The sequence below is a fragment of the Cyprinus carpio genome, chromosome A9, assembly GCF_018340385.1.
Source record: "Cyprinus carpio isolate SPL01 chromosome A9, ASM1834038v1, whole genome shotgun sequence".
In the NCBI taxonomy this organism is placed as follows: domain Eukaryota; kingdom Metazoa; phylum Chordata; class Actinopteri; order Cypriniformes; family Cyprinidae; genus Cyprinus; species Cyprinus carpio.
In genome coordinates this window covers 2,657,676-2,683,609 of record NC_056580.1, presented here as the reverse complement: position 1 = coordinate 2,683,609, position 25,934 = coordinate 2,657,676, and the positions used below count along the sequence as shown (strand labels likewise).

The window sequence follows — 25,934 nt, the reverse complement described above, 5'->3', positions numbered from 1 at the left end:
GGGGCAAACTGTGTTATTCATCAGGAAAATGAATATCATCCCTGTGATCGTGACGATCCCTAATCCGAATGGCAGCCTGATTTTCTCATTCTTCAAAATACAGTAAAGAAGAAGAAAAAAAATCACAACAACGGGTGTGAATACAGAAAGTTGCCCTACTAATCAATCAATCTTACGTTAACAACAATGCTGACAAGATATGCAAAGTGCTGGCTTAACGATTCATAAATTAAACAAATTTACTCAGCTTACAGTGTAAGCACCAGCCAAAAATACAGTGATTTATCGGCAATTATCGGCATAATTATGTATTAATGACTAAAAATACACATTTCATGTCTGAGCTTTGTTTTAAACTTAAGTTAGCTTTAGTTAGATTCGTTGCTCTCTCATTTGGCAGATTTGCTAATAATTTATTCGTTTCTTTTGAATATTCGCTTGTATGTTCCCTGTATTAAGTTTTTATGAAATGCAATTTAAAAATACAAAAATTGTATTTAGTGTTACAAGATTAGATAATATAGAATTGGTGTTGTTTATATAATGTGGTTGAGCTGCGAGGTGATTTGTGAGTTTAATCGTTTAAAGGAACCGATTCAAACGAACGATTCTTCGAGTCAGACATTCGTACTCTGGAGTGCTGCGGTTTGATCGCTGTGTAGTTTTATGAACTGCCTCACCGAGTGTGTTCGCTTGTTGCTCACTCATCATCATCATCTTGTTTTTTCAACCAACCGTGAACTTTAGCCTGACGAGATTGAGATGGACTCAACAGAGTGTGACTGTACTGACCTTTCAGTGTTTCTGGATGAGAGCATCTTCAGTTTGATGTTTCCAGTCATGGTTACACGGGTCAAACCGAGGGCCAGTTGCATAAACACAGTTAAACACAGTGTCTTAAGAGCTAGTTTGACTAACCAGCAGTTAACCAAGTAGTTATCGCTCTTACTTTTCAGATTCAAATTAGATCAATCTGTGTTTTTTTCTAAGTATTTATTTCTCTTGGTAATTAGGTAGTTTTTTTAATGACAAGGAAATTAAATATATCACCATAGTCTTTCACATACTTCATGAGCAAGCAATTTCCAAAAGAAAAAACACATCTTTAGCCAGAAATAACCATTGCTTCATCCTATGGCACGCCTTGCACGTCTTTTTAGTCTTGTCGTATTCAAAAAAGGATATTTACTTTCATTCCACAGCAGGAAATGAGAGCTGAACAATAAATGTAGTGTAGTGTCGGGCTCATGTCCTCGGAGCATAACCGCTGGGCTATTGTGTGAGCTTCCTGTTAGCATGTGTGCTCACTTAAACTTCTGTCAGTTCAGGGTGACATGACCATCTGGGGAACGTATTGGAGAATTTGTTTTACTTACAGAGCTTCAAAGGAGCTTATTTATTTCTAGCAAGCATAGTTTTCTAAAAAAAAAAAAAAAAAAGTATAAAATCATGCAAATTCTTAGGAAATCACCAACTCGCACTGTTTGTAAATAGTTACATTTCTCATAAGGTTGGGTTGGGTGAATATAAAACAATAAAATCAGTCATATTTTACACAAATTTGCAGACTGAAATGAATGTGAAAAGTGAAAAGTGAAATATATATATACACACACGCACACATACAAACCTGATTCCAAAAAAGTTGTGACACTGTACAAATTGTGAGTAAAAAAGGAATGGAATAATTTACAAATCTCATAAACTTATATTTTTATTCACAATAGAATATAGATAACATGTCAAATGTTGAAAGTGAGACATTTTGAAATGTCATGCCAAATATTGGCTCATTTTGGATTTCATGAGAGCTACACATTCCAAAAAAGTTGGGACAGGTAGCAATAAGAGGCCGGAAAAGTTAAATGTACATATAAGGAACAGCTGGAGGACCAATATGCAACTTATTAGGTCAATTGGCAACATGAGTGGGTATAAAAAGAGCCTCTCAGTGTGGCAGTGCATCTCAGAAGTCAAGATGGGCAGAGGATCACAAATTCCCCCAATGCTGCGGCGAATAGTGGAGCAATATCAGAAAGGAGTTTCTCAGAGAAAAATTGCAAAGAGTTTGAAGTTCTCATCATCTACGGTGCATAATATCATCCAAAGATTCAGAGAATCTGGAACAATCTCTGTGCGTAAGGGTCAAGGCCGGAAAACCATACTGGATGTCCATGATCTTTGGGCCCTTAGACGGCAGTGCATCACATACAGGAATGCTACTGTAATGGAAATCACAACATGGGCTCAGGAATACTTCCAGAAAACATTGTCGGTGAACACAATCCACCGTGCCATTCGTCGTTGCCGGCTAAAACTCTGTAGGCCAAAAAAGAAGCCATATCTAAGCATGATCCAGAAGCACAGGCGTTTTCTCTGGGCCAAGGCTCATTTAAAATGGACTGTGGCAAAGAATCAAATCAAAGAATCTGTGGTCAGACGAATCAAAATTTGAAGTTCTTTTTGGAAAACTGGGACGCCATGTCATCCGGACTAAAGAGGACAAGAACAACCCAAGTTGTTATCAGCGCTCAGTTCAGAAGCCTGCATCTCTGATGGTGTGGGGTTGCATGAGTGCGTGTGCCATGGGCAGCTTACACATCTGGAAAGGCACCATCAATGCTGAAAGGTATATCCATCCAGACATCGTCTCTTTCAGGGAAGACCTTGCATTTTCCAACATGACAATGCCAGACCACATACTGCATCAATTACAACATCATGGCTGCGTAGAAGAAGGATCCGGGTACTGAAATGGCCAGCCTGCAGTCCAGATCTACACCCATAGAAAACATTTGGCGCATCATAAAGAGGAAGATGCGACATAGAAGACCTAAGACAGTTGAGCAACTAGAAGCCTGTATTAGACAAGAATGGGACAACATTCCTATTCCTAAACTTGAGCAAAACTTGTCTCCTCAGTCCCCAGACGTTTGCAGACTGTTATAAAAAGAAGAGGGGATGCCACACACAGTGGTAAACATGGCCTTGTCCCAACTTTTTTGAGATGTGTTGATGCCATGAAATTTAAAATCAACTTATTTTTTTCCCTTAAAATGATACATTTTCTCAGTTTAAACATTTGATATGTCATCTATGTTGAATTCTGAATAAAATATTGAAATTTGAAACTTCCACATCATTGCATTCTGTTTTTATTCACAATGTGTACAGTGTCCCAACTTTTTTGGAATCAGGTTTGTATTTGGTCCATGCAGGCTGCATGCAATAATACAGTGTATAGTCCAGCACACAAACAAATTACTCTTTCAGTCATTTTTAGTGGATCAAAAACATACAGTAGAACCAGTGCAGACCCATTCAAGAAATAAATGACAGATTGATCGTTCTGAATCTGTCAAAATATCATTACTTTTAGTGATGGAATATTTTAAACACAACAAAATAATGTGGCTTACACATATGTTACAATGATTTTACACATTTCACAGTTTTCCACAAGAATTGCAATATAATGGGAATAGAATCAAAATCAGAATCGAATTGGACTTGAACTGCGAAATCTGCATGGATACCTTGAAAAAATCTTCCTTGAAAAGGCATTTCAACAGTATGTAAAGCTGTTTGTGAATGTATAGCCTATTGCGTATTCTCTCTCTCTCTCTGTAGAACTATTATAGACGTCATTAATACCCTGACAGCAATTGCACGTATCACTGACAATAATGTGATCTGAGCTGATGATGCAAAGGAAAATCAGCAGTGACACACTTATGAAAACTGTTCATTTATGAATAGGTTTTCTTAAAAACAAACAACAATAAAAGTGTTTTATTCTGTTCAACTTGTAATACTGTAACGCCTTTGAACAGAGTGCACGCACGTCACGTGAACCTGATTTCTATACACCTGAAGTTTAAGACGTGTGTCAGCATCATCTCGTCACACTGAGAGGGTTTCCATGGTGACGCGCCGTGAGGAGGCTGCAGTCCCAGAGGAAGAGCGCGCGTGCGTGCGTGCGTGCGTGCGTGTGTGTGTGTGTGGATCGGGTCATGTGGTCTCACAAGATGGCGACTTCAGTGCTGGGATGTAGAGAGTGAATCAGACCTACAGCAAACACACACACACACACACACACACACACACACACGCACGCACGCACACCGGTCCGGACCTGCGCACTGCACGCGCTCCCCCGCGGTCTGCGCTCAGTGCTCAGCTGTTGCTCTCGGACTCGGTGGGGATGAAAGTTTAGCTCGGCGACAGCTTGCAACATCGCTTATGCAGGATTCCCACACTGGACAATTCACCATAACCCTTCTCCTCCAGAATAAAAGGTTATTCGTCATAAAACCGCACTGGTTCTTCATGGAGTAATAACTGGATGTTAGGATAAGAGGTGTCAGTGATGGCCATCCATGTGTTCGGTGAGTCGAGCTCAGTGTGACGCTTCATTTGGAGTTTGGCTGACAACAGATCGCTGTGTGTTTGTGTGTGAGAGCTCAGAGAGAGAGATGAGGGGATATTAGCTAACCCTGCGGCTGATAACATGAAGCATTGTATGGTTTTCATGTTATTATGTTCTTGCTTCTGTACAAACACACGTGCACTGCGGGTGCACAATGAGATCATGTGGACGAAATAACTCCGACTTCATCCTGATGCTACAAAAGGCAAACGGGTTATTCTTCTCTTTTGTTTCTCCTCATCTTCAGTATTTGCTCTGCTGAGGTGGTCACACACTATAATAGTGTCCTTCATGGCAACAGGGGAATGATTATTAAACCACAGCGTCTCATCTAAAATATTTCAATCAACATTTTGGTCTTTCTTCTATCAAAATAATATGTTTTGATGCTTCTGTATTTAATATGCATGTTGTTTATGAGCTCATAATTAATTAGGCGAATATGTATATAAGAATAATGTCACACTGGAGGTACGTTTCAAATAAAAATAATGAAAAACTTCTGATGAAAGGTAAAAACCTGCCTGACAAGCTCATGGATGTGTTATGTGTCTGTGTCTGAGCTCAGAAAGCCTCAAACACTTGTTGAAGTTATGGAGAAGAAATATGTTTGCTCTTATCTCTGGATGAGGAAGCAGCTCTTTTCTGTTAATATGTGGAGCTGAATCATACACAGATTATCAGCGGTAAGGGTGTGACTGGTAGAAGAAGATATCTCTGAGTTCATGAAGCTCTTGTCCATCGCTGTGTTACACACCCAGACTCGTAATGCTCTTTTTTCAGATGCCTTGGATATATTCAGATGCTTTACACATGCCTTTTGTGATTAACATAATAGGTGTTTTTGTTCTGTTTTGCAAGTGTCTGTGAGAGGATGAGGAAACTCTTTCCTCAGAGAGAGTGAGAGTGAGTTGGTGTAATAATGAGCGTGGCCTCTGCTCTACTGTTCATGAAGTGCTTACAGCAGGGTTTTCTTGCTCGTGTTCAGTCATCCTATAAAGAACACCCTGAAGAACCATCAGCATCTCGCTGGCAGTTTAACAACACTTTCTTCCAGCAAATTCATTCACAAACACCACCGACAGTTCTGTCCTGTGCAAAATAATATAGCATATTTGATATTTGGTTTGGGTTTTGCATTAATTTGGTTATATTATTATACTGCATAGCACATTTGAGTCCTGTTTTAGTAAATTCATATTGGGGATTGCAAAATTGAATATTGCTGGTGGTCAGATAACCTTAAAATAAATATAACAAGAATATAATAAATCTATATTTTTATTGCTAAAGGGCAAGTTATTTATTTTTCATTGGCTCAAGTAAAAATATTTAGATGTGAATCATTACCCTAATTTTTTTTTTTAATTGGATGAATGAAACTTTTTTCAGTGCACCTGATTCTTCAGAAATCATAATAATATGCTGATTTGATGCTGAAAATTCAGCTTTGATCACAAGAATAAATTCCATTTAAAAATATATTTAAAAAAAACTACAAAACAGTTATTTAAAATTGCAAAAATATTTCCAGTTGTTACTGTTTTTACTGTATTTTTTGATAATAAAATGTTTGATTAATGTGATCCTGTAGCTCAAGTGGTAGAGCATTGCGTTAACAAGCGCAAGGTTGGGGGTTCGATTGCCCGGGAACACATGATAGGTAAAAATTGATTGCCTGAATGCACTGTAAGTCGCTTTGGATAAAAGCGTCTGCTAAATGCATAAATTTATTATTAATTTATTATAGTTAATTCATTTGTGACTTGCATTGTAAATCAAAAGGAATGGAACAGTAATAAAAAAAAAAATGTTTAAATAAAATGGATAAAATATTTGAGATCTTCAATAAAAATACTGAAGAAAACCCTGCAGATCCTAATGTTTTCCTGCAGATGGCAGTCTCGCATAGACAATACATGGACATGTGTTTGTGAGGCTCATGTTTACTCTGGCTTGTTTGCTCATATACTACCACATCACTGCACCTTAAAATAATGAATAGATCAAGTTAAGGTCAAGTTGCTGAATTATGAATATTATTGTAGGCATTGCTGGGGAATTCTGTTTTCTTCTTTTTGTAGTACATGCACAGACTTTTTCAAAAATGCATAAGATGTGTCATTTTCATCCATTTGAATTGTATTTAATTTATTTATTTATTTGAATTGAACACTGTCTCTCATTTCTCTCAGATAATGATGAGTACAGACCGCCTGTGTGGAAATCCTACTGTAAGTGGACTTTTTAATACAGCAACATAAGTGTTATATAAAAGTACTAGTTTGCAGTAACATTACACAGGTGAACATTATTCTACTAGAGAAGTACACGATCGTATCTGGACATTACTACAAATGAAGTTATTTCACTTCGAAGAATTATGCATTTAGATATCACATCATAATTCACATATGACTGTATAAACTATATTCTCCTGAAATGCGTGTGGTGTTTTGTTGTAATAGTGTACCAGCTCCAGCAGGAGGCGCCACATCCACGCAGAGTCACCTGCATATCTGAGGTGAGTGAGAAAGCCTTTGAATAAGCCACTAGAACTGAAATATAACGGGGTTTAACACATTTATGCATTTGAGATTTGTACACCTCGCCCCCTGGAGGAAGACAAACACACGACTCCCACAAAACTGTAATCTGCTATCTTAGCATGTCAGGGCTGGCTGCTCTAATCAGAATGCTTCTGCTGGCCATGTCCTGTGCTGTTTTGTACATTAATAATCCTCAGCTCATATAGTTTGTTGATGTTTTTATGTAAATGTTTTAAGTAAGTATGTAATGTAGGTCACACATTTTCATTGAATTACAAATGCATCTCTTAATTGCATGAGGCCAGATTCAACATAAAGACCGGAGAAGTAGCAGAGCAGAATCCCCATTAGTCAAGCAGATATTAGAGGCGGTAATTAAGGAGCGAGAATTGAATTATTCATCTGTATGATGATAATGATAATTGTGGAGGAAACTGACTGGTCCAGCGCTGTGTTTAGAGATGGGACCAAACATTTAGACTCATGCGCTTCACCGTCTGCAGTGTTTTATCTGCAGCTTCCTCATAGATAAACATTCACTGGGAAATCTGACAGTCACTATTAGCTGCTGTCTGCTAGATTATTTGACGATATATCAGGGATGTGTAATATGCTGGTGATCATATGCAAATCAGAATTAAAGAGATAGTTCACCCAAAATTAAAAATTTGCTGTTAATTTAGTCGCCCTCAGGCCATCCAAGATGTAGGTGACTTTTTTTTTCTTCTTCAGCAGAACAAGTAAAGAAGTTAACAGTGATTTTTAACTGAAACCATTGTCCTCGGCGATTCACTGAATGTTTTTGACAATAAAAAAAGCATATTGGGGAACGAAAAATGAATGCTCGTGGCTCCTGACAATATTTTGAGGTCTTATGCATCAAAACGATTGCTCTGTGGAAGAAACTGAACATTATTTACAGCATTATTACCATGGTTTCAGCTGAAACATCTCTTTGCTGTTCGGTTTGTACTGGAAGCAGAGAACAATCCAATCAGTTCTGTTCTTTTGAATGCAACTCAAAAAAGCATGACCAAAATGGCAAAAAGATAAATAAATAAATTAAAAAGGGCCTAAAATAGCCCTATTTTATGACTTTTTTATTTTATACAATATTTTCATAAATTAGTCTATTTACTTTTTTTTCTTTAAACAAATTATAGGCAGCACAACAAATACTGTGATGTTTATTTTTTTATGTCTAAAGAAATTTAAACCTATTATAGGACTTTTTTGTGACATTGTGACATTATTTTCCTGACAAACACATTTATCCCAGTAAAAATTACTGTATTACAATTACTATTACTATTATTATTATTATTATTATTATTATTATTATTATTATTTATTATTTATTTTTTTTAAATCAGCATAAATTATAAGTAGCACAACAAATACCATGATGATACAATTGATTGATTGATTGATTGATTGATTGGTTGATTGGTTGATTGATTGGTTGATTGATTGATTGATTGATTGGTTGATTGATTGGTTGCAGGGATGAAAACAACATGTATATTATTTTGCTTTTTGGTGGTGAAGGAAAAGGAATGGGAGGAAATATGTACTTAATAGTCATGAAAAAAATCTTTAAAAAGTATAAAATAGGCTTAATTTTCTTTAAGAAAAATGCAGTTTCTGATATCTTCCTTTCAGTTTTGTGATGAAATAGGACTTGGATATAATCTTGACAGGTTTCATGACATTTACCATTATATTTTCCACTTTTCTATTGTCTTTTTTTCTTGAAATTCTTGATTGGAGCAGCTCAACAGGCACACGATTAGAACTGTCCTGCATGGCTGCTGTATCATTCTAAATGTTTTAGCGTGACTGTGCTTCATATATTCGGATGTTCTGGATGATGATAACGAACATGTTCCTGCCAGAAGGCCGTGTGCTGTAGTGACTCCGTGGAGGGAGTTTTAATAAGATGTTGATCTGCTGACGGTGGGATGGGTCTCCTGCTGTTAGCACAATTCAGCAGGTATTTTACCCCCAGACATGGACCCCACCCCCCTCGCCCCGCCCCTGCCGACCGCACGGCGTATTAATTAACGGTGGATTAACATTAAACAGATGCACACTGCTCTTCATGTTTATCTCAAGGGCTTCTTAAGGATTCGTTCTGGAGCGTTTCTTGCTCTGGGCTGCTTCTGTAAAGAGCACGGTGGAGGGTTATTGTGGCAAGAGGTTTAACCCTGTCTAATCCCCTTCAAAAGGCCCGCACAGTTTTCAGCATTCAGAGCATGCAAATCATCCTGTCCTTAAACACACACACACACACACACACACACACTGTAGTCTAGCACAGCACACTACTCACTGGACGCTTCACTCAAGCATCTGGGTTTCCTTTTTATCAAATAATGCCTTTGCTTCAAGACCCAGATTTTAGGAACCAGATAACATTTTCCAGCAGTTTAAAAAAAAAGTATTTGCTTTTACTCCGGAACATTTTAAAAGTGTTCACTGTATAAAAATATCCTGTTAAATAATAATAATAATAATAATAATAATAATAATAATAATAATAATAATAAAAAAGATACAACAGAACCATTGCATATAAAATACAATTCCAGGGACTTCTGGAAATGTTCTTTCAGTATAAATTATACACCGTATATTAATTATTGTGGATGATTTTGGACCTTTGTTTCTTTGGTATGAAATGCGCACTACACTTAAAGTGTTAGTTCACTCAGAAATGATAGTTCTGTCATTAGTTACTCACCCTCATGTCGTTTCAAAGGCTTTACAATGGCCTTAAATGCAGGTAGTTCCCTTGCTGTCTATGCAGGGACAGAAAGATCTCGGATTTCATGAAAATATCTTAATTTGTGTTCCGAAGATGAATGAAGGTCTTACAGGTTTGGAACGACATGAGGGTAAGTCATTAATGACAGAAGTTTACATTTTGGGTAAACTAACCCTTTAATTTAGGTCGAACCATTTAGCATACATGTTTAATTTTCATTGATAAAACACTTTCTTCTAATTCTTCTAATTCTGTCTCAGCTTGATCTAAGCCTGTTATATATATATATATATATATATATATATATATATATATATATATTTGGTATTCCATTCATCAAAGAATCCTGAGGGAAAAAATAAATAAAGAAAAAGAAATCCTGCATCAGTTTCCACAAAAATATGAAGGAGCACACCTGTTTTCATCACTGATTTTAAGAAATATTCAAATCAGCATATCAGAATGATTTCTGAAGGATCATGTGACACTGAAGACTGGAGTAATGATGCTGAAAATACAGCTTTGATCACAGCATATTATATTACAATATATATATAATAAAACAATAGCAGGAGCTTTACTGTAACTTCACATGGACATATGCACATATACTTCTTTTTGAAAAATTAAGTCTATTTATAATAACAAGAAACGATGAATTGTGCACTTTACGAGCAGGAACATTAATTCTAGTAAATGGGGCCAATTTTGATGTCCTGTTTTTCCTGATATCCAGCATAGGAGAGAACCAATGTAATGAAATTAACTTTATAAATGAGGTGAGAAATTGGGTGAAAATGTGTGAAACAATTGGCTCATTTATCTGATGTCACCTGCTCATTGCTGATATTAGCATTTAAGGATGCTGATAGAGAAACCCAGGCAGAAATCAGACGCTCTCATCCTTCATACAGCAAATAGTGCGCACTCAGCACACACACACACACACACACACACACACACACACACACAGACAGGCCCTTTGACTGTTAAACTCTGGCTTTCAGTGATTGATTAGCTCTATAGTGTTGCTGATTCCCATCATTAGCTGGTTTTATTACCCTGTTGGTCATTTCACATACAACTCGCGCACACGTGCATTAACACACAACCTTGCTTTACAAAACACTTTCTGCCTTTTTTTCTATTTTTTCCATCAGGAAACGATGTTATTCCATCCCACATCCCATTTACCCAGAAACAGTCATCCATTCACTGACTGACACTTCTCATTGTCTGGGTGTTGTGTTTCATTACATTTTAAAGCTGCATCGGTTGGTTTATTGCTCCTGGATGTGTGTATTTCAGCTGTGTCAAATTTCTTCTTAATAATCTGGATTTCCCATTGTGTAGGACCTTTTGTTAAAAGTTCTCAGATATGTTTTAGTCAGAATCCGTGTGGTAAACCTGCAAACACACAGCACTGTTCCTGTGTTTCCTGTATGAATGTGGGGGAAGGGAGGGAGGATGAGGATGCTTTGTGAATTCAGTGCTGCTGGATTCTCTGTAAGCTCAAGGTTAATCATTCAAGAGGGTTTTGTGGAGTTTGTTATGGTCATTTATTTGAGTGTTGGCTTTATACTGCTGATTGTCGTATCAAGGGTTAAATGTGACCAGTGAACATTTACAGAAAATGTATTCAGGTGGTGTTTTTAGTTAGTTGTTTTGTCTTTACACTATTATTTATAATGTCGATATTTTGGTTGTATGCAGTCTTTTTGGTGCTCAAAAGCTTATAAGGAAAAATAAAATGGCACAAAAAATCTACACATTTTACTTAAAAAAAATAAAATAATAATAATAATTATCTGATGTAATCCTAATATACCAAATTCCTAAAATCAGTTTTTATAGCATACTGATAACCATAAAAACTCATATGGTTAAGAGAAAGGCACATGATGAATTAGAGTTCATCACAAGCAGCTTTTCCATAAGCTGAGGAGATAAAAACTAATATATAAAGTGCACACAGTGCCATTCACACAAACACAAAGCACTATCATGGTAACACACACATGATACTAAAATAATGCAATAAAGAACTCTGTTTCCAAAAACTGTATTTTACTGTAAAATTACATGAAATGTCTCAATAGCTCTATTCCAGTTTTCTACCGTATACTGTAAGGGAAGATACTGCTAACCAGTGAACAGGTTTTTACAATATCATTTTTACAGTCGTATACCATTAAAATCACAATCACGAGTAAAGCAGTGTGTCCTGACACAATTGACAGTAATTAGCAAAAATGCATATACTGTATGCATAAGAAAAAAAGAATGCTTTATTGATTTAAAAAAAATAATAATTAGTCTTACATTATAATTCTAAATTAAATTAAAGAAGATCTCCAGTAGCATGTTGTTAGTGGTATTTTCATTATTTAATTAAATAATTATATGAATTGTACACACATTTCAAAGATCTTCATTATTAACCCACAGGCCATCTGAGAATGCATCGTCTATTGCTACTATTAATACAAATAAAGGTCTCTATATAATTCATAAAATAAGTTCAAGTTTTGATTGGAGTTATTTGTTTTGCCTGTGCTCTATTCAATTATTTAATTAAACTGTCAAAATGCATAAATTTACATAGAATATTGGATTACTCTTTTACATCCATGGCACCTTTTCCATAGACATAAATTATTAAAAATTATATCAGATGTATTTTACATATTCTGCCAAAGCAGCTGGGATAAGATTACCCAAGAGGGCTTTCGTCCCAGGAAGGGGTCATCACAGCCCATAGTGGAGCAAGATGGCCTTTATGATAATTTACTTGCACCAAAATTAGTCTATATATGTTCGCATTTACTAATTATATATTATTGATGTATATCATCCTGTACATCCTAAACTCACCCCTTAAATAAGTTCCAGTTTAACAGTAAATGCACACTGCTCCTAAGAGCGGCATCTTCCCTGTATTCCTCTATATATTGCAGTTTGTCACTGATAACCCATTAGCTTTGATTGTTTCAAGTCCCTCATGAAACTCTGTATCACTTTGTGATAAAATAATTCAACTCTAGTCAACATTCCATTTATTTATGTGTTTATTAGTGTGTAATGATGACTGCCTGAATGCCTTACACATCAGTTTAGTCTCTTAAATCAGTCTCCTATAGTGCTGTAGACTGTGAGGTTCTCCAGTGATATGTGTGCTCCTGAGCTTTCTTGTAATGATCTCTCTCTTGAGTTTCAGGTGGAGAATCGGCCGAAGTACTATGGACGAGAGTGAGTTTCATTACACTCCTTACAGACCCAGTTCAGATTGTGCCGGTGTGGACTGACAAGAATCCCCAGTGTTTAAATAAGCTAATTCAGGATTCAGACCTAATGCGGTCTTATTAATATTCCCTCTCTGATTGGTTTCTTGTGAAGGTATCACGGGATGATCTCCAGAGAGGAAACTGACCAACTGCTCAGTGTGGCTGAAGGAAGTTATCTGATCCGAGAGAGCCAGAGACAGCCGGGCACATACACGCTAGCTCTACGGTACATGAACCTTCGCCTTTGACCTTTGACCTGTTAATATACAGACTCCCCTTCTTCTTCAGGATGTTCTGACTCTGACTTACAGAAACTGAATATCAACATGCAAAAACATTTAAGCAAGCATGTTAACATTAACAGTAACATTATGGTAAAAATGTGTAAAAATATGTTAAAACATGTTTGCATGTTTGCACAAAATAGCCCATTACTTGTAAATTATGATGATTTTTGATGTAAGAATTGTGATAACATTATAAGTGGACCTCAGAGAACAGTACAAAATAATAAAAAACGGCAGTTCATGACCCTTTTAAATCATGCTAGCAACATGTTAAAACATGAGGGCAAAGTGTTAAATCATAATAGGAACATGTTAAGAAAATGTTAAAACATGCTGTCAATGTGTTAATGCTAGAAATGTGCTAGCAACAGGTGTGTTAAAATGCTAGTACATGTTAACATTGTGCTGTGCTAAAACATGTTGGAAACTATTGAATTATTGAATTAACTGTTGAAATGCTGAATTAAAACATTCAAGAAACTTGCTAGCAACATGCTGAATTATGCTGGCAGTGTTAAAACATGCTAGAAACATGTTAGCAATGGGTTAAAACATTCTAGAAACATGCTGAATTATGCTGGCAGTGTTAAAACATGCTAGAAACATGTTAGCAATGGGTTAAAACATTCTAGAAACATGCTGAATTATGCTGGCAGTGCTGAAACATGCTAGAAACATGTTAACATTGTGCTAAAACATTCTAGAAACATTTAACAACATGCTGAAATATGCTGGCAGTGTTGAAACATGCTAAAAACATGTTAACATTGTGCTAAAACATTCTAGAAACATGCTAGCAACATGCTGAATTATGCTGGCAGTGCTGAAACATGCTAGAAACATGTTAACATTGTGCTAAAACATTCTAGAAACATTTAACAACATGCTGAATTATGCTGGCAGTGTTGAAACATGCTAAAAACATGTTAACATTGTGCTAAAACATTCTAGAAACATGCTAGCAACATGCTGAATTATGCTGGCAGTGCTGAAACATGCTAGAAACATGTTAACATTGTGCTAAAACATTCTATAAACATGTTAGCAACATGCTGAATTATGCTGGCAGTGTTAAAACATGCTAGAAACATGTTAACATTGTGCTAAAAAATTTAGAAACATGGTAGCAACATGCTGAATTATGCTTGCAGTGTTGAAACATGCTAAAAACATGTTAGCAATGTGTTAAAACATTCTAGAAACATGTTAGCAACATGCTGAATTATGCTGGCAGTGTTGAAACATGCTAAAAACATGTTAACATTGTCCTAAAACATTCTAGAAACATGCTAGCAACATGCTGAATTATGCTGGCAGTGCTGAAACATGCTAGAAACATGTTAACATTGTGTTAAAACATTCTAGAAACATGTTAGCAACATGCTGAATTATGCTGGCAGTGTTGAAACATGCTAAAAACATGTTAGCAATGTGTTAAAACATTCTAGAAACATGTTAGCAACATGCTGAATTATGCTGGCAGTGTAGAAACATGCTAGAAACATGTTAACATTGTGCTAAAACATTCTAGAAACATGTTAGCAACATGCTGAATTATGCTGGCAGTGTTAAAACATGCTAGAAACATTCTAGCATCTTATATATATATATTTTTTATTTTTTTACTTTCTCTGAATTCTGTATATAAAACCTTCAAACTTTAAGTTTAAAAAAACTAAGCTTGCAGCTCTCTGTAACCTCTCATGATCAAAACCTTGTGTTAGTAACCCATCTGTCTGTGACCTAGATCTTCACTCTTTCTTCAGTCTAGCTGCCGTATCTTGACCTAGTCTTGACCCTTGTGTGTTTGGCTTCTTTTAGCTCTGGCTGATGTGTGTTCAGTGTAGATGTATCATCAGTCCGGACATGTATTAGCAGAGATGTGTTTGGATGTGGAGCAGACCAGTGGACATTTCTGAAGGGCATATGACTTTGAGAAATATGCTGTGGGTTTCTCACAAATCCGTTCAGCATTATTTTGTGTCCAGAATGAAGTCTGTCCTTGAAGAGACTGAGGTCTTCTAATCGTATTCCCATGATATGTGTTTACTTTGGTTTTTGCTATTCATAGTTATCACTAATGTTTTTTAAAGGCCATTATTTTACATTTTTGTATAATATTGGTCAAGGTTTCCTACATTAAGAATCCTTAGAATATAACAAGCTGATTTACTTATATTTCATTAATACTCTGTATAAACAACCTTTGTTATGATTGTTAAACTCTGCACACTTTTAGCAGGCTAAATATTGGTAATGTGTAAATGTGGGTGATACACATAAAATTGATAGTAAGGCCATGTATAATGTTACAAAATATTTATATTTTAAATAAACACTGTTCTTTTGATTGCAGCTTTTATAAACATATTAAGCAGCACAACGGTTTTCAACATTGATGATAATCAGAAATATTTCTTGAGCATCAAATCAGCCAATAAGAATGATTTCTGAAGGATCATGTTACACTGAAGACTGGAGGAATGATGCTGAAAATTCAGCTTTGACATCACATTAATAAGTTCAATTTTAAAATATATTAAAATAGAAAATAAATATTTTAAATTGCAATAATGTTTCACAATATTATTATGTTTACTGTATTTTTCAAACAAATCAAATAAATGCAACCTTGATGAGCTTAACAGACTCCTTTCAACAATTTTAACTGGTAGTGTATGTTAATGTTATTGAAATCTGTATTGTAAAAACTATGATAGAGGACTTGTGTTGAGATTCAGGTGTGTGTGTGTGTGTGCCCGAGACACAAAAAGTCTCAAGATAATCCCTTTAATCTGCTCGCTTGAGCAGACGGTTGGCCACACACTGCTACAGACTGCACGTGCTGACTTTCTAGTTCGAATTCTGTGTGTGTGTGTGTGTGTGTGTGTGTGTGTGTGTGTGTGTGTGTGTGTATTTCTTAGCCACTCTTGTGTGCTCATCCTCAGGCATGTTATTCCTCAGAGAAAGCATCTGTTGTGTCCTGTGCGCAAAAGCTTTAACATCTAAGAGCTTTATTGCCATCGGTCTTTAATGACATTAGCCTTTGTGCATGTGTTTGTGTATCTGTGCGTGTGTGTGCGTGCGTGCTTGTGCGTGCGTGCATGCTGCTGTTTCTAATATGAACTCCTTGTTGTGTGTATTTGTAAGTGTTTGCAGATCCGTCTGCATCTGATTTTGGGTGTGTGTCTCTGTGGGATCATAATCAAACACATGAATTATAAAACCTCAGCAGCTCAGGTCTGTGATTTCCAGTGACACATAACAACATTACCATCTCTGATCAGGTTATAATAGATTGTCTTAGAGATTCAGGGATCAAGCTGCTGTTTTCTAGTACTGTTTGATACAAATATATAAACTGAAATAAAAAAAAAAACAAATATTCATTTTCTAAAACCAATGTTAAGTGAATTTATCAAGTAAACACATTCATTCACTTTATTCACTGTATGGACATTCAGTCTTTGTCTAATGCTTGATAAAAGTGTGCTTCCACTCTGTTTACATTCACAATTGTGAATTATATTATAAATCTTTGAAAATGCATTACATATTTTCATCTCAAACAGTGAATATTGGCAGAAAGTGAGAAGTTTGCATCCCTGAAAATCACTGTTGGTCAGTAATTTATTGTGATTTTCTATTCAAAAATCAACATGGTCGTGATGTCAAATATTAACATATGACCACCCACAACTACACATCAACTTCTATTCAGTATTCAGCAACTTGGTTCTCCACAATGAGATCTCTAGTATCCTGAGAAGGATTTTAGCATAACCATTCTCATCTCAGTGAAGATTTTAATTCACCAATCACCTAATATGTAAATTAATTTAGTTTGCAAGATTACTAGGGCTTCATGATATTGGGAAGAAAAGCAACAAGGCAATATTTAGTTTTTCTATTGTATATTATGAAATAAAAAAAGAAAGATATTTTCAGCAGATGACTTAAAAAGCTATATTTGGATTAAGGATTTAGTTGGGAAATAGAATATGAAACAAATTTTAAGAATCTGAAAAAGTACTTTTTACACTGTCATATTATATATATATATATATATATATATATATATATATATATATATATATATATATATATATATATATATATATATATATATATATATATATATATATGTATATATATTGTGTGAGTGTGATTTGAGAAAAACAAACAAAAAAAATTAAATGTGTATGCTGTACTCCTTACAAGACCAAAGTGAAGTCAAGAAAAAGTCATTCCACTTGAGTTTTCATAGGCCACATTCCCACTGTTTTTGACCCACTCAATATGATTTTTCTTTTTGTGATTATTAATTATATATATAATAATAAAAAAATTAAAAATATATTGTTATTCTACTATTACTAAAAAAGGAAGATTTAAGTAGAAGTAATAAATAATTTTATCTTACAGTAAAATTATAATACAAATATTTACATCTTAATTTCAAGTTTTTAATTTGGTGGTTTGCTAGCCAGATATGTTATTTCAGTGTGAAGCACAGCACTGTGTTCATTTAGACGTGCACAGCTCATGATACAGCGGGGGTTTTTTTATTTATTTTTTTCTCAGAATCTCAGAGCAGCTTGGTTCATTTACTGTCAACCAAGCTGCTGTGAGCATTGAAAAGCACTGTATCATGAGCTATACGTGTGTAAATGTGCTGTGCTTCACTCTGAAATGGACAGATATATATATTTATTTAATAAACAGCCATATGACTATTGCAGTAAGCCGATTTTATTTGGATATATAAAAGTTTGATTTTAAAATTTTGAAAATGAAGAAAAGCAGATGTAAATATTTTATTTTTATTACAACATTGCTATTGCAATATATTTCTTATTTCTTTAAAATGTGCATTTACTGTAAAAATCTAAATGTAAATAATATTATTATATGCTGTAGATATATGGGGTCAAAAACTAGAATGTATATATATATATATATATATATATATATATATATATATATATATATAAACATTCTAGTTTTTGACCCAATATATCTACATATATATATCTATATAAACCTTGAATTACCATCATTGAAGAAACAAGTAGGTTTGCATGGGACAAACTAAACAGCCAAACCCCCAGCCATTTTGGTTCGCCCTAATGATTGACTTCTAAACTTTCAAATATTGGCCACTAATAACGTAGGTCATGTTATTATAAACAGATGTTTCTAAAACAGCCCAGTGGGTGGAAGAACAATTAATATTGAAGAGTGGGTATTAAATGTCGTTGTTTATGGTGCAAAAGCCTAGATAGACACAAAATAAGTCAAAAGGTTCAAAATCCGATGATAACCATGTAGATTAGATGTTAATGTGTGTATAGGGTCAACTAGGCTATGAACTGTGTGAGTGTGAGGAGGAAGAGTATCGGGTCTTCATATTGATCAACATATGAGCTCTTCACTCTCCAGCCTCATTACTACTACAAACCAAAGTACAGGAAGTTGACGTATCCAGAGATTTACAGTATGTGTGTGTGTCTCACAGCTGTGTGTTACAGCACTCGAGTCCAGCGCACACTCATTCTCTCTGTCTCTTCCTCAGCTTTGGGAATCAGACCCGAAACTTCCGTCTGTTTTACGATGGGAAGCATTTCGTGGGGGAGAAGCGCTTCGAGTCCATCCACGACCTGGTAACAGACGGCCTGATCACGCTGTACATCGAGACCAAAGCCGCCGAATACATATCTAAGATGACCATCAACCCCATCTACGAGCACGTGGGCTACACCACCCTGAACCGTGAGCCTGCGCTGAAGAAAGCCCTGCCCGTCTGCAGAGACATGCCCGATGGGAAGGACTCACCTGAAGAGACCGGCCTGGAGGAGAGGGTGAGATACTGGAATGCAGTTACCCAGCATGCCTCTGTGTGTTTGTCTGCTCTTCAGCAGACTGCAGTCTGTGTAATGAGAGTCAACTGTGATGAGAGTTCATGAGTTTTGGCCTCAGATGACCTCAGCTTTAGCCATGTGTGTGACGGGGTGAAGAGTTCAGTTACAGAATCTACTGTGGAATATGATCCCTCATCGCCGTCATGGTCTTGTGCACCACACTGCCTCCGAATTTAATTCCTAGTTTACTTTTTGTTGTTTTCAGAACGTAGGCAGGGAAAGAACATAAACAAAATGGTATTTTTTTTAGATGCCATTTTCTTGTGGTTTCTGGTTTTGCTCTCCTCTTGACTTCATTTGCTTTGTTTTTGTAACTCTATGGCCTAAAAACTCTGTTATGCTAAATGACAGCAGCAATATTTAATTGGTGCAGCTATACTCAGGCTAAGCTGTCCATTTAAAATAATAGTTAACTACACTTCAGTGTATTAATTAACTACTAATAATTAGTAGTTAATTTAAGTGGACAATGTTATAGTTTATATTTAACGTATACTTAAAGGTGCTGTATGTAGGATTGACACCGAGTGAACTGGGTATTGCAGTCCAAATTCAAAATATTGGAGAGGGTTTTTTTCACCAAGCCCCTCCTCCTCAGACTTGATGCACCACAGGTTGCCAGATTGATGACACAAACAGATATGAGCACACTTGACGATGAATGAAATGAAATACGCTGTGTTTTCTGCCAACTGGCAACCCGAGGTGCCGAAATGCAATTGGGTAAACTGTCAGTGGGCGGCAACAGTTTCCCCTCCGCGCTCAGAGCATTTAATAATCACTCCGCTCCGGGTTCACAATTTCCCACTCCACTCCGCACTCACTGATATCAGAAACACCGCTCCGCCTTTGCTCTGTGGCTAAAGTATTTCTGTATGTTTGAAATGTTATGTTCATAACTTAGTCTATATAAAAGTAAAAAATAAAAGAAATAAAATAACAGGAGAGTTTCAAAGTGGCTTAGGCTATTGTGTACAAACTTTTTTTCCTACCAAACCCAAACTAATAACATGTTTGTCAGCATTAAAAGGTATAATTGCTGCTTTCTGCTGTGCAAATTTTGTTTGTGATGAAAATAACTACATTTTCGTCAGTTATTTTATCTACAGATCGATGCATTTCTAACAGATTTCTGCTCATTCAAAATCAGAGACAGTAGATTCAATTTGTTTGAATGCATTATTGCGAAAGCGATTGCGTGTGAATGTGCTGTACCTGTTTAAATCATGATTGAACCCAAGAATATTCAGTAAAAGAAACAGACAAGCTCCTTGAGAACTAGCCAATAACTTCCCGCTCATCTATTCCCGTCATTATAACCTTCTGATTTGAGAGATCCATCTGTATCAAGCTATAGCTAAATATGTTTAACATGTGAATTCTTGCTAAATATGCAGCTATATTACGGGCCGTTGGCATGAATTGTACTCGTGATGGAGCGGCAGTGGATCGCTCTTGGAGAGAGTGAAAATCACGATGCTCCGGCTTCTAAAAAAATCTGCTCCTCGCTCCAATCAAAATCACACCTCTCTGCTCCGTGCTCCGCTCCCACTCCACTCCGCTCACATACTCTGGTGGGCGGGTTTCACAAACCAAAACAGAGTCCGACATTCTGGCCCGGAACGCACATTTTCAAAGGAGAATAACTGACTTTAGCATTGTTTTTCAGTTAAACAAGTATGTTAACTTAGCATGTTTCTTAAATATCTGCAAACATATTATGGCATTTTTATGCTTTAGTAGAGTCAAAATCTTACATACAGCACCTTTAAGGCCTATTTAAAATTGTGTACACTACTGTTAAATTGATCAAAAGTGACATTAAAGACTTACATTGTTACAAAAGATTTCTATTTCAAATAAAACCGCTTCTTTTGAACTCTGTTCATCAAAGAATCCTGAAAAAAAAATATTTTTTCAACATTGATCACAATGAGAAATGTTTCAATCAGCATATTAGAATGATTTCAGAAGGATCATGTGACTCTTGCGTCGCAGGAATAAATGACATTTTAAAATGTATTCAAATAGAAAACAGTTGTTTTAAATTGTAATAATATTTCACAATATTGCAATCATATTTGAGCAATATCACATGAGTAGCAGTGCGATATGGCTTTATATTGGCACAGCTGAGATTCAGGCCAAGTGCTGTAGGTAATTGCAGCATGCTGATATACAGCCATATTGCATGGCTACGAGTGTGATATTGTGTTTATACAACAGTTCAGTGGCGGAACTGTGTAGATAAAAAAGACAACAACAGAGTATACTTCTTTCCACCACAGATTCAAATCTCAGTTTGACAGTTTAACAGCTGAGCTCAAGCCTCCGTTACTAATTAGAAAACGTCACTTTAGAATTAGTAACAAAGGAGTTGCTTCATTAAAAGCTTATTTTATTACTGTATTAAAAGCTCACTGTATTATGTAAAGCATTATGAGAGAGAGATTGACTGAGCGAGTGTGATTACCTGCATGTGATGCAGCATTCATTCTTCAGCTCAATCTCATAAGTAAAACATTAGTTTGAATGTCCGCTGAGGAAAGCGATATCTTTGTCGTACTGTCCTTTCATCTGTTAAGGGTGACGTCTGAGGACAGCGCTGCTCACTGGATTCGTTAACTGCGTCTTACAAGCTGTTGTTGAAAGTAAAAATATCTTACTTGTTTACAACCTTGTTTCTGTCTCTTTCAATATAAAAGTCTTTACTGCTGATAAACAGTCTCTTGTTTTTCTCTCATCTAATGGCAGAACAATAAAACTAATAATTTATTGAATAATAATATTTAATCAACAACAACAGTCATCATAAAAGTTGCTAGGCGATTTAGTCAAAAGTACAAAAACAGCACTCTGATATACAGCATTAAAGTTATACAAAATTTAACGTGATGAGATTTTGCCCTCAGCCAAAACTATAAAAACTGTGGAACAAATAATTGACTAATGAGAGCAAAGACTGCCCGTAAAATTTACCCAAAACAAATTATATCTCATGTTTAACAACTATAGCGACATCAGAGCCAGTGGCAAATTCCAGAGATCTGGCCGAGGTGAGGCTGCTCTCTGCGGGTTCATGAACGCTGAACAGCTGCTGACGCCCTCAAGCTCACATCTCCGAAAAAGTCTAAGCAAACTCACAAATAGACCCTGTCTTTATTAACAAACTGCATATTTGAATTCTAAACAACTACATACTGTATTCGCCTAAAAACTCTTAAAACTAAATTCTGTGACACAAAAACAGTATCATTTATAAAATCATAGTGGATTTGAGCGTCTGCCATGACACTCGCTGTGAGAAATAGACCTACTGCAAGCGGAATGATACAAAGTTCTGTTATCACTAGAATATCGCACTCCTCTCAGCCAGTCGGATTCGAGAACCAGAAAGGATTGTCGTATAAATGAATATACCGTTTTACTGTATTATTATTATGATTATTATTATTATTTACTTGTTCTTAGAAATGAGTCATCTAAATGAATTGTTAAAAAAACATTAAGTGAAGTGACGTGTGGCCAAGTTTGGTGACCCATACTCTGAATTAGTGCTCTGCATTTAACCCATCCAAGTGCACACACACAGCAGTAAACACACACACACCGTGAACACACACCCGGAGCAGTGGGCAGCCATTTATGCTGCGGCGCCCGGGAAGCAGTTGGGGGTTCAGTGCCTTGCTCAAGAGCACCTCAGTCGTGGTATCGAGGGTGGAAGAGAGCACTGGTTTTTCACTCCTTCCACTGACAATCCCTGTTGGACCTGAGACTCAAACCCGCAACATTCGGGTTACGACTCTCCGACTCTATAACCATTAGGCCACTTTCTCTTTTAGGGGAAACCTTTGTGATTCTGTACATAATGCTGAAGACATGTAGAGGATGTTTACTTTGTGTTGCTTTGACTTGGATGTGAGTGATGGAAGAGCTGCTGTCATGACAGGACATCACATATAGTGCTGTGAGCTTTCAGATAAAGACCTGATTCATTGTCACTTCAGTTTTCAGCAGGACACTAAACCCTCAAAGATTTCAGATTCCCCACTGTGACAAGTGTAATGGAGAGGATAACTGCACACTCTGGCCAGGATGAATGGGTGATTATGGTGGCCTGACCGATCATGTTCGACTTAAAAGCCCTTTGAAAGCTGTTTGTGCTCAAGCTTACATCCGGCTCACAATATTTCCTGATCCCATTCTTCATCAACTGCCCTTTTTTGTCATCTCTCACAGTCCATATGGCCAAATAGCCAAATGTTAATGTTTACATAATGTTAAAATAAATCTGTACTTAAAGGTGATGTGACCAAAAACTGAATTTGGAGAACCAGTTTGAAAACAATCATTCATTCTCAGCAGCTTTAAATGGCTAGTTCACCCAACAATGAAAATGCTGTGATCCTCATGTCATTCCAAACGTGTATGACTAACTTTCATCTGCAAAACACAAAAGCAGAAATTTTGAAGAATGTTGGTAAACAAATAGTTTATGTTCCCTTTGACTTCCATTGTATTTTTGGACCATATAGTGGGAACTGAAACCGTTACCCAGATTCTTCACAATACCTTCTTTTCTGTTTAACTTTATTCTGAAATACAGGTTTGGAACGTCATGAGGGTGAGTAAATGATTATATATTTTTGGGTGAGCTGTCCCTTTAAGTAGGTGTGTGGGTGATTTGTTCTGCTGTTCAGCTGTGATTGGTCTTGAGTTAATGAAGAGCAGCTGACAGATGCACAGACTGAATTTATCTCTGCATTAATTCATGCACGTAATCAGACAATCAGGAATGATTTAAACGTGCAGTAATTACTCACAGCAGCTCACCGCTGGTCTGCTCTGCCAGAGTCCTCACTGATGCTCAGTCTGTTCACAAACAATGGCTGGAAAAGGCAAGAGCATAAATATTATGATGGCAATATCCGTATATTAATCTGATATGTGATGTTCTGTTGATCTCAGGTCTGTGTTGAACAGATATGCTGTCTTCAGCAGAACTGCAGTGTGTTACGGTAACAGACAGTCATATCCTGTTGTTGTCAGATCAGGTCGGTATGATCAACAATATGAGAACAGATATTGGGGAGAAAAAAATCACTCAATCAACCGTTCTGTGTCCAGTGCTGGCTTTGACCCTTGACCTTTAATATCAGTCCCAGGATGAGAAGTTTTATTACTTGATTTTAGTTCATTCTGAAAGTGTTTCCATATCAGCTGATGTTTGTTCCAGTGAGTGCTGTGTAAGATTTTACCTGCGGCAGTAAAGAGAGACATTGTGTCTGTTGCTGTAGGACATTTAGAGTGTGTTTCATGAGCACTTACTGTATGTAAGATGTGGTTATTCTGTTGCCCTTTCTTAAGCAGTGTTTCTATTCATTGGCTAATTATTAAAAAATATTAAATTTTTAGAGAATTAGGCTGAATTGCATGCTGTTTTAAAAGCCATAGTATCTATATGTTTTTGTTGTTGTTTGTTTTTTAATAGCTCTTTTCCATGCTCTTTCTGGTCCTTTGGACCAAAAGAGTTTGGTTACAATTTATTTTAAGGTGTCCTTGTTATGGTGTTATATATTTAAGTACTAAGTAAGTATTATTAATTAAGAACATGTACTTACTTTAAGGTTAGGATTTGGATTTGTTTAGTGTTAATTGCATGTAATTATGCACCAATTACTGTTAATTTACTACAGTAAATACATGTAATGTGTGGCTAAAATTAAGTTTTTACCCATTTAACATCAGTGCTACAGTATGTGTGCGTGTGGCATAGGTTTCATCATCAGCATAGTTTGCGCACATCCAGAATTTTCTACCCATGAATACACCGTATGCTCAGCTCGCACAAGCACGTTTAGGTGGCAACACTGTGCAAAGACATTTTTATCTTAACATCTAAGAGAGAAAGAAACTTTCGAGTGTGTGTGTGTTTTTATGCGTGATATCAGATGGAATATGCTTGAAAAGACTATGTGTTCAGCTCTATGTGTACCTTTAAGACTTCTATATGTAAATTACATCTGTTTTGATTGGCTAATAATTGACAGAGCTCCTACTTCTGCTTTATTACCTCACTATTTTTGGGCGGGATCCTAACCACACAATAATGGATGGAAGTTGGCATTGTTATTGTCACACATTTGTTCAGTCAGGGTAGACATACAAAGCCATTGCAGTTCCTTATGATTGGCTGAGAATGTTTGAATTTGACCAATCTGCTGCTTTGTTTTTGTTCGGCAGTGTAACGGTCACATTGAAGAGAGAGAGAGACTGCTTGTTTAAAGGACAATAAGATTCTGAACATAAGACAGAGACAGAGCATTCAGTCTGGAGAGGAATCTGTGTCGAGTGACCGAGAGCAGGTTGTGTGACGGCTGCTTGCTTTTGTGTTTCTTGGCAGTATCGAGTAGTCTTCCTCTATTCACCCTCATTAGGCCTGTTAAAAGATTATCACATGGTTAAAAAAGAACCAACACACCTCTGTGTCACTGCTCATCAACCCTGACCTCAAAAGATATGCGGACACTTAAGCTAAATTTGTGAAAGTGGCATCTGTGTTGAAGTGCTGCTTAAGCTATTCTCGGAACTAACTTAAAGTTGTCATATGATGCTGCTAAAAAGAACATTATTTTGTGTATTTGGTGTAATGCAATGTGTTTATGCGGTTTAAGGTTAAAAAAAAACACATTATTTT

The 25,934-nt window shown here is 36.3% G+C and overlaps 1 protein-coding gene across 1 annotated transcript in view; it reads left to right on the top strand.

The window, feature by feature from the left end:
- Window positions 1-4,067: 4,067 nt before the first annotated feature.
- The window catches only part of LOC109056167 (N-chimaerin), a 47,185-nt gene continuing 25,318 nt past the window's right edge, over window positions 4,068-25,934 (top strand). Inside the window, exons 1-6 of the mRNA XM_042763177.1 lie at window positions 4,068-4,388; window positions 6,625-6,663; window positions 6,898-6,953; window positions 12,963-12,994; window positions 13,142-13,255; window positions 18,892-19,177. Of these exons, the coding sequence (XP_042619111.1) occupies window positions 4,370-4,388; window positions 6,625-6,663; window positions 6,898-6,953; window positions 12,963-12,994; window positions 13,142-13,255; window positions 18,892-19,177 (546 nt within the window). The 5' untranslated portion in view covers window positions 4,068-4,369. The remainder of the gene's footprint in view (window positions 4,389-6,624; window positions 6,664-6,897; window positions 6,954-12,962; window positions 12,995-13,141; window positions 13,256-18,891; window positions 19,178-25,934) is intronic.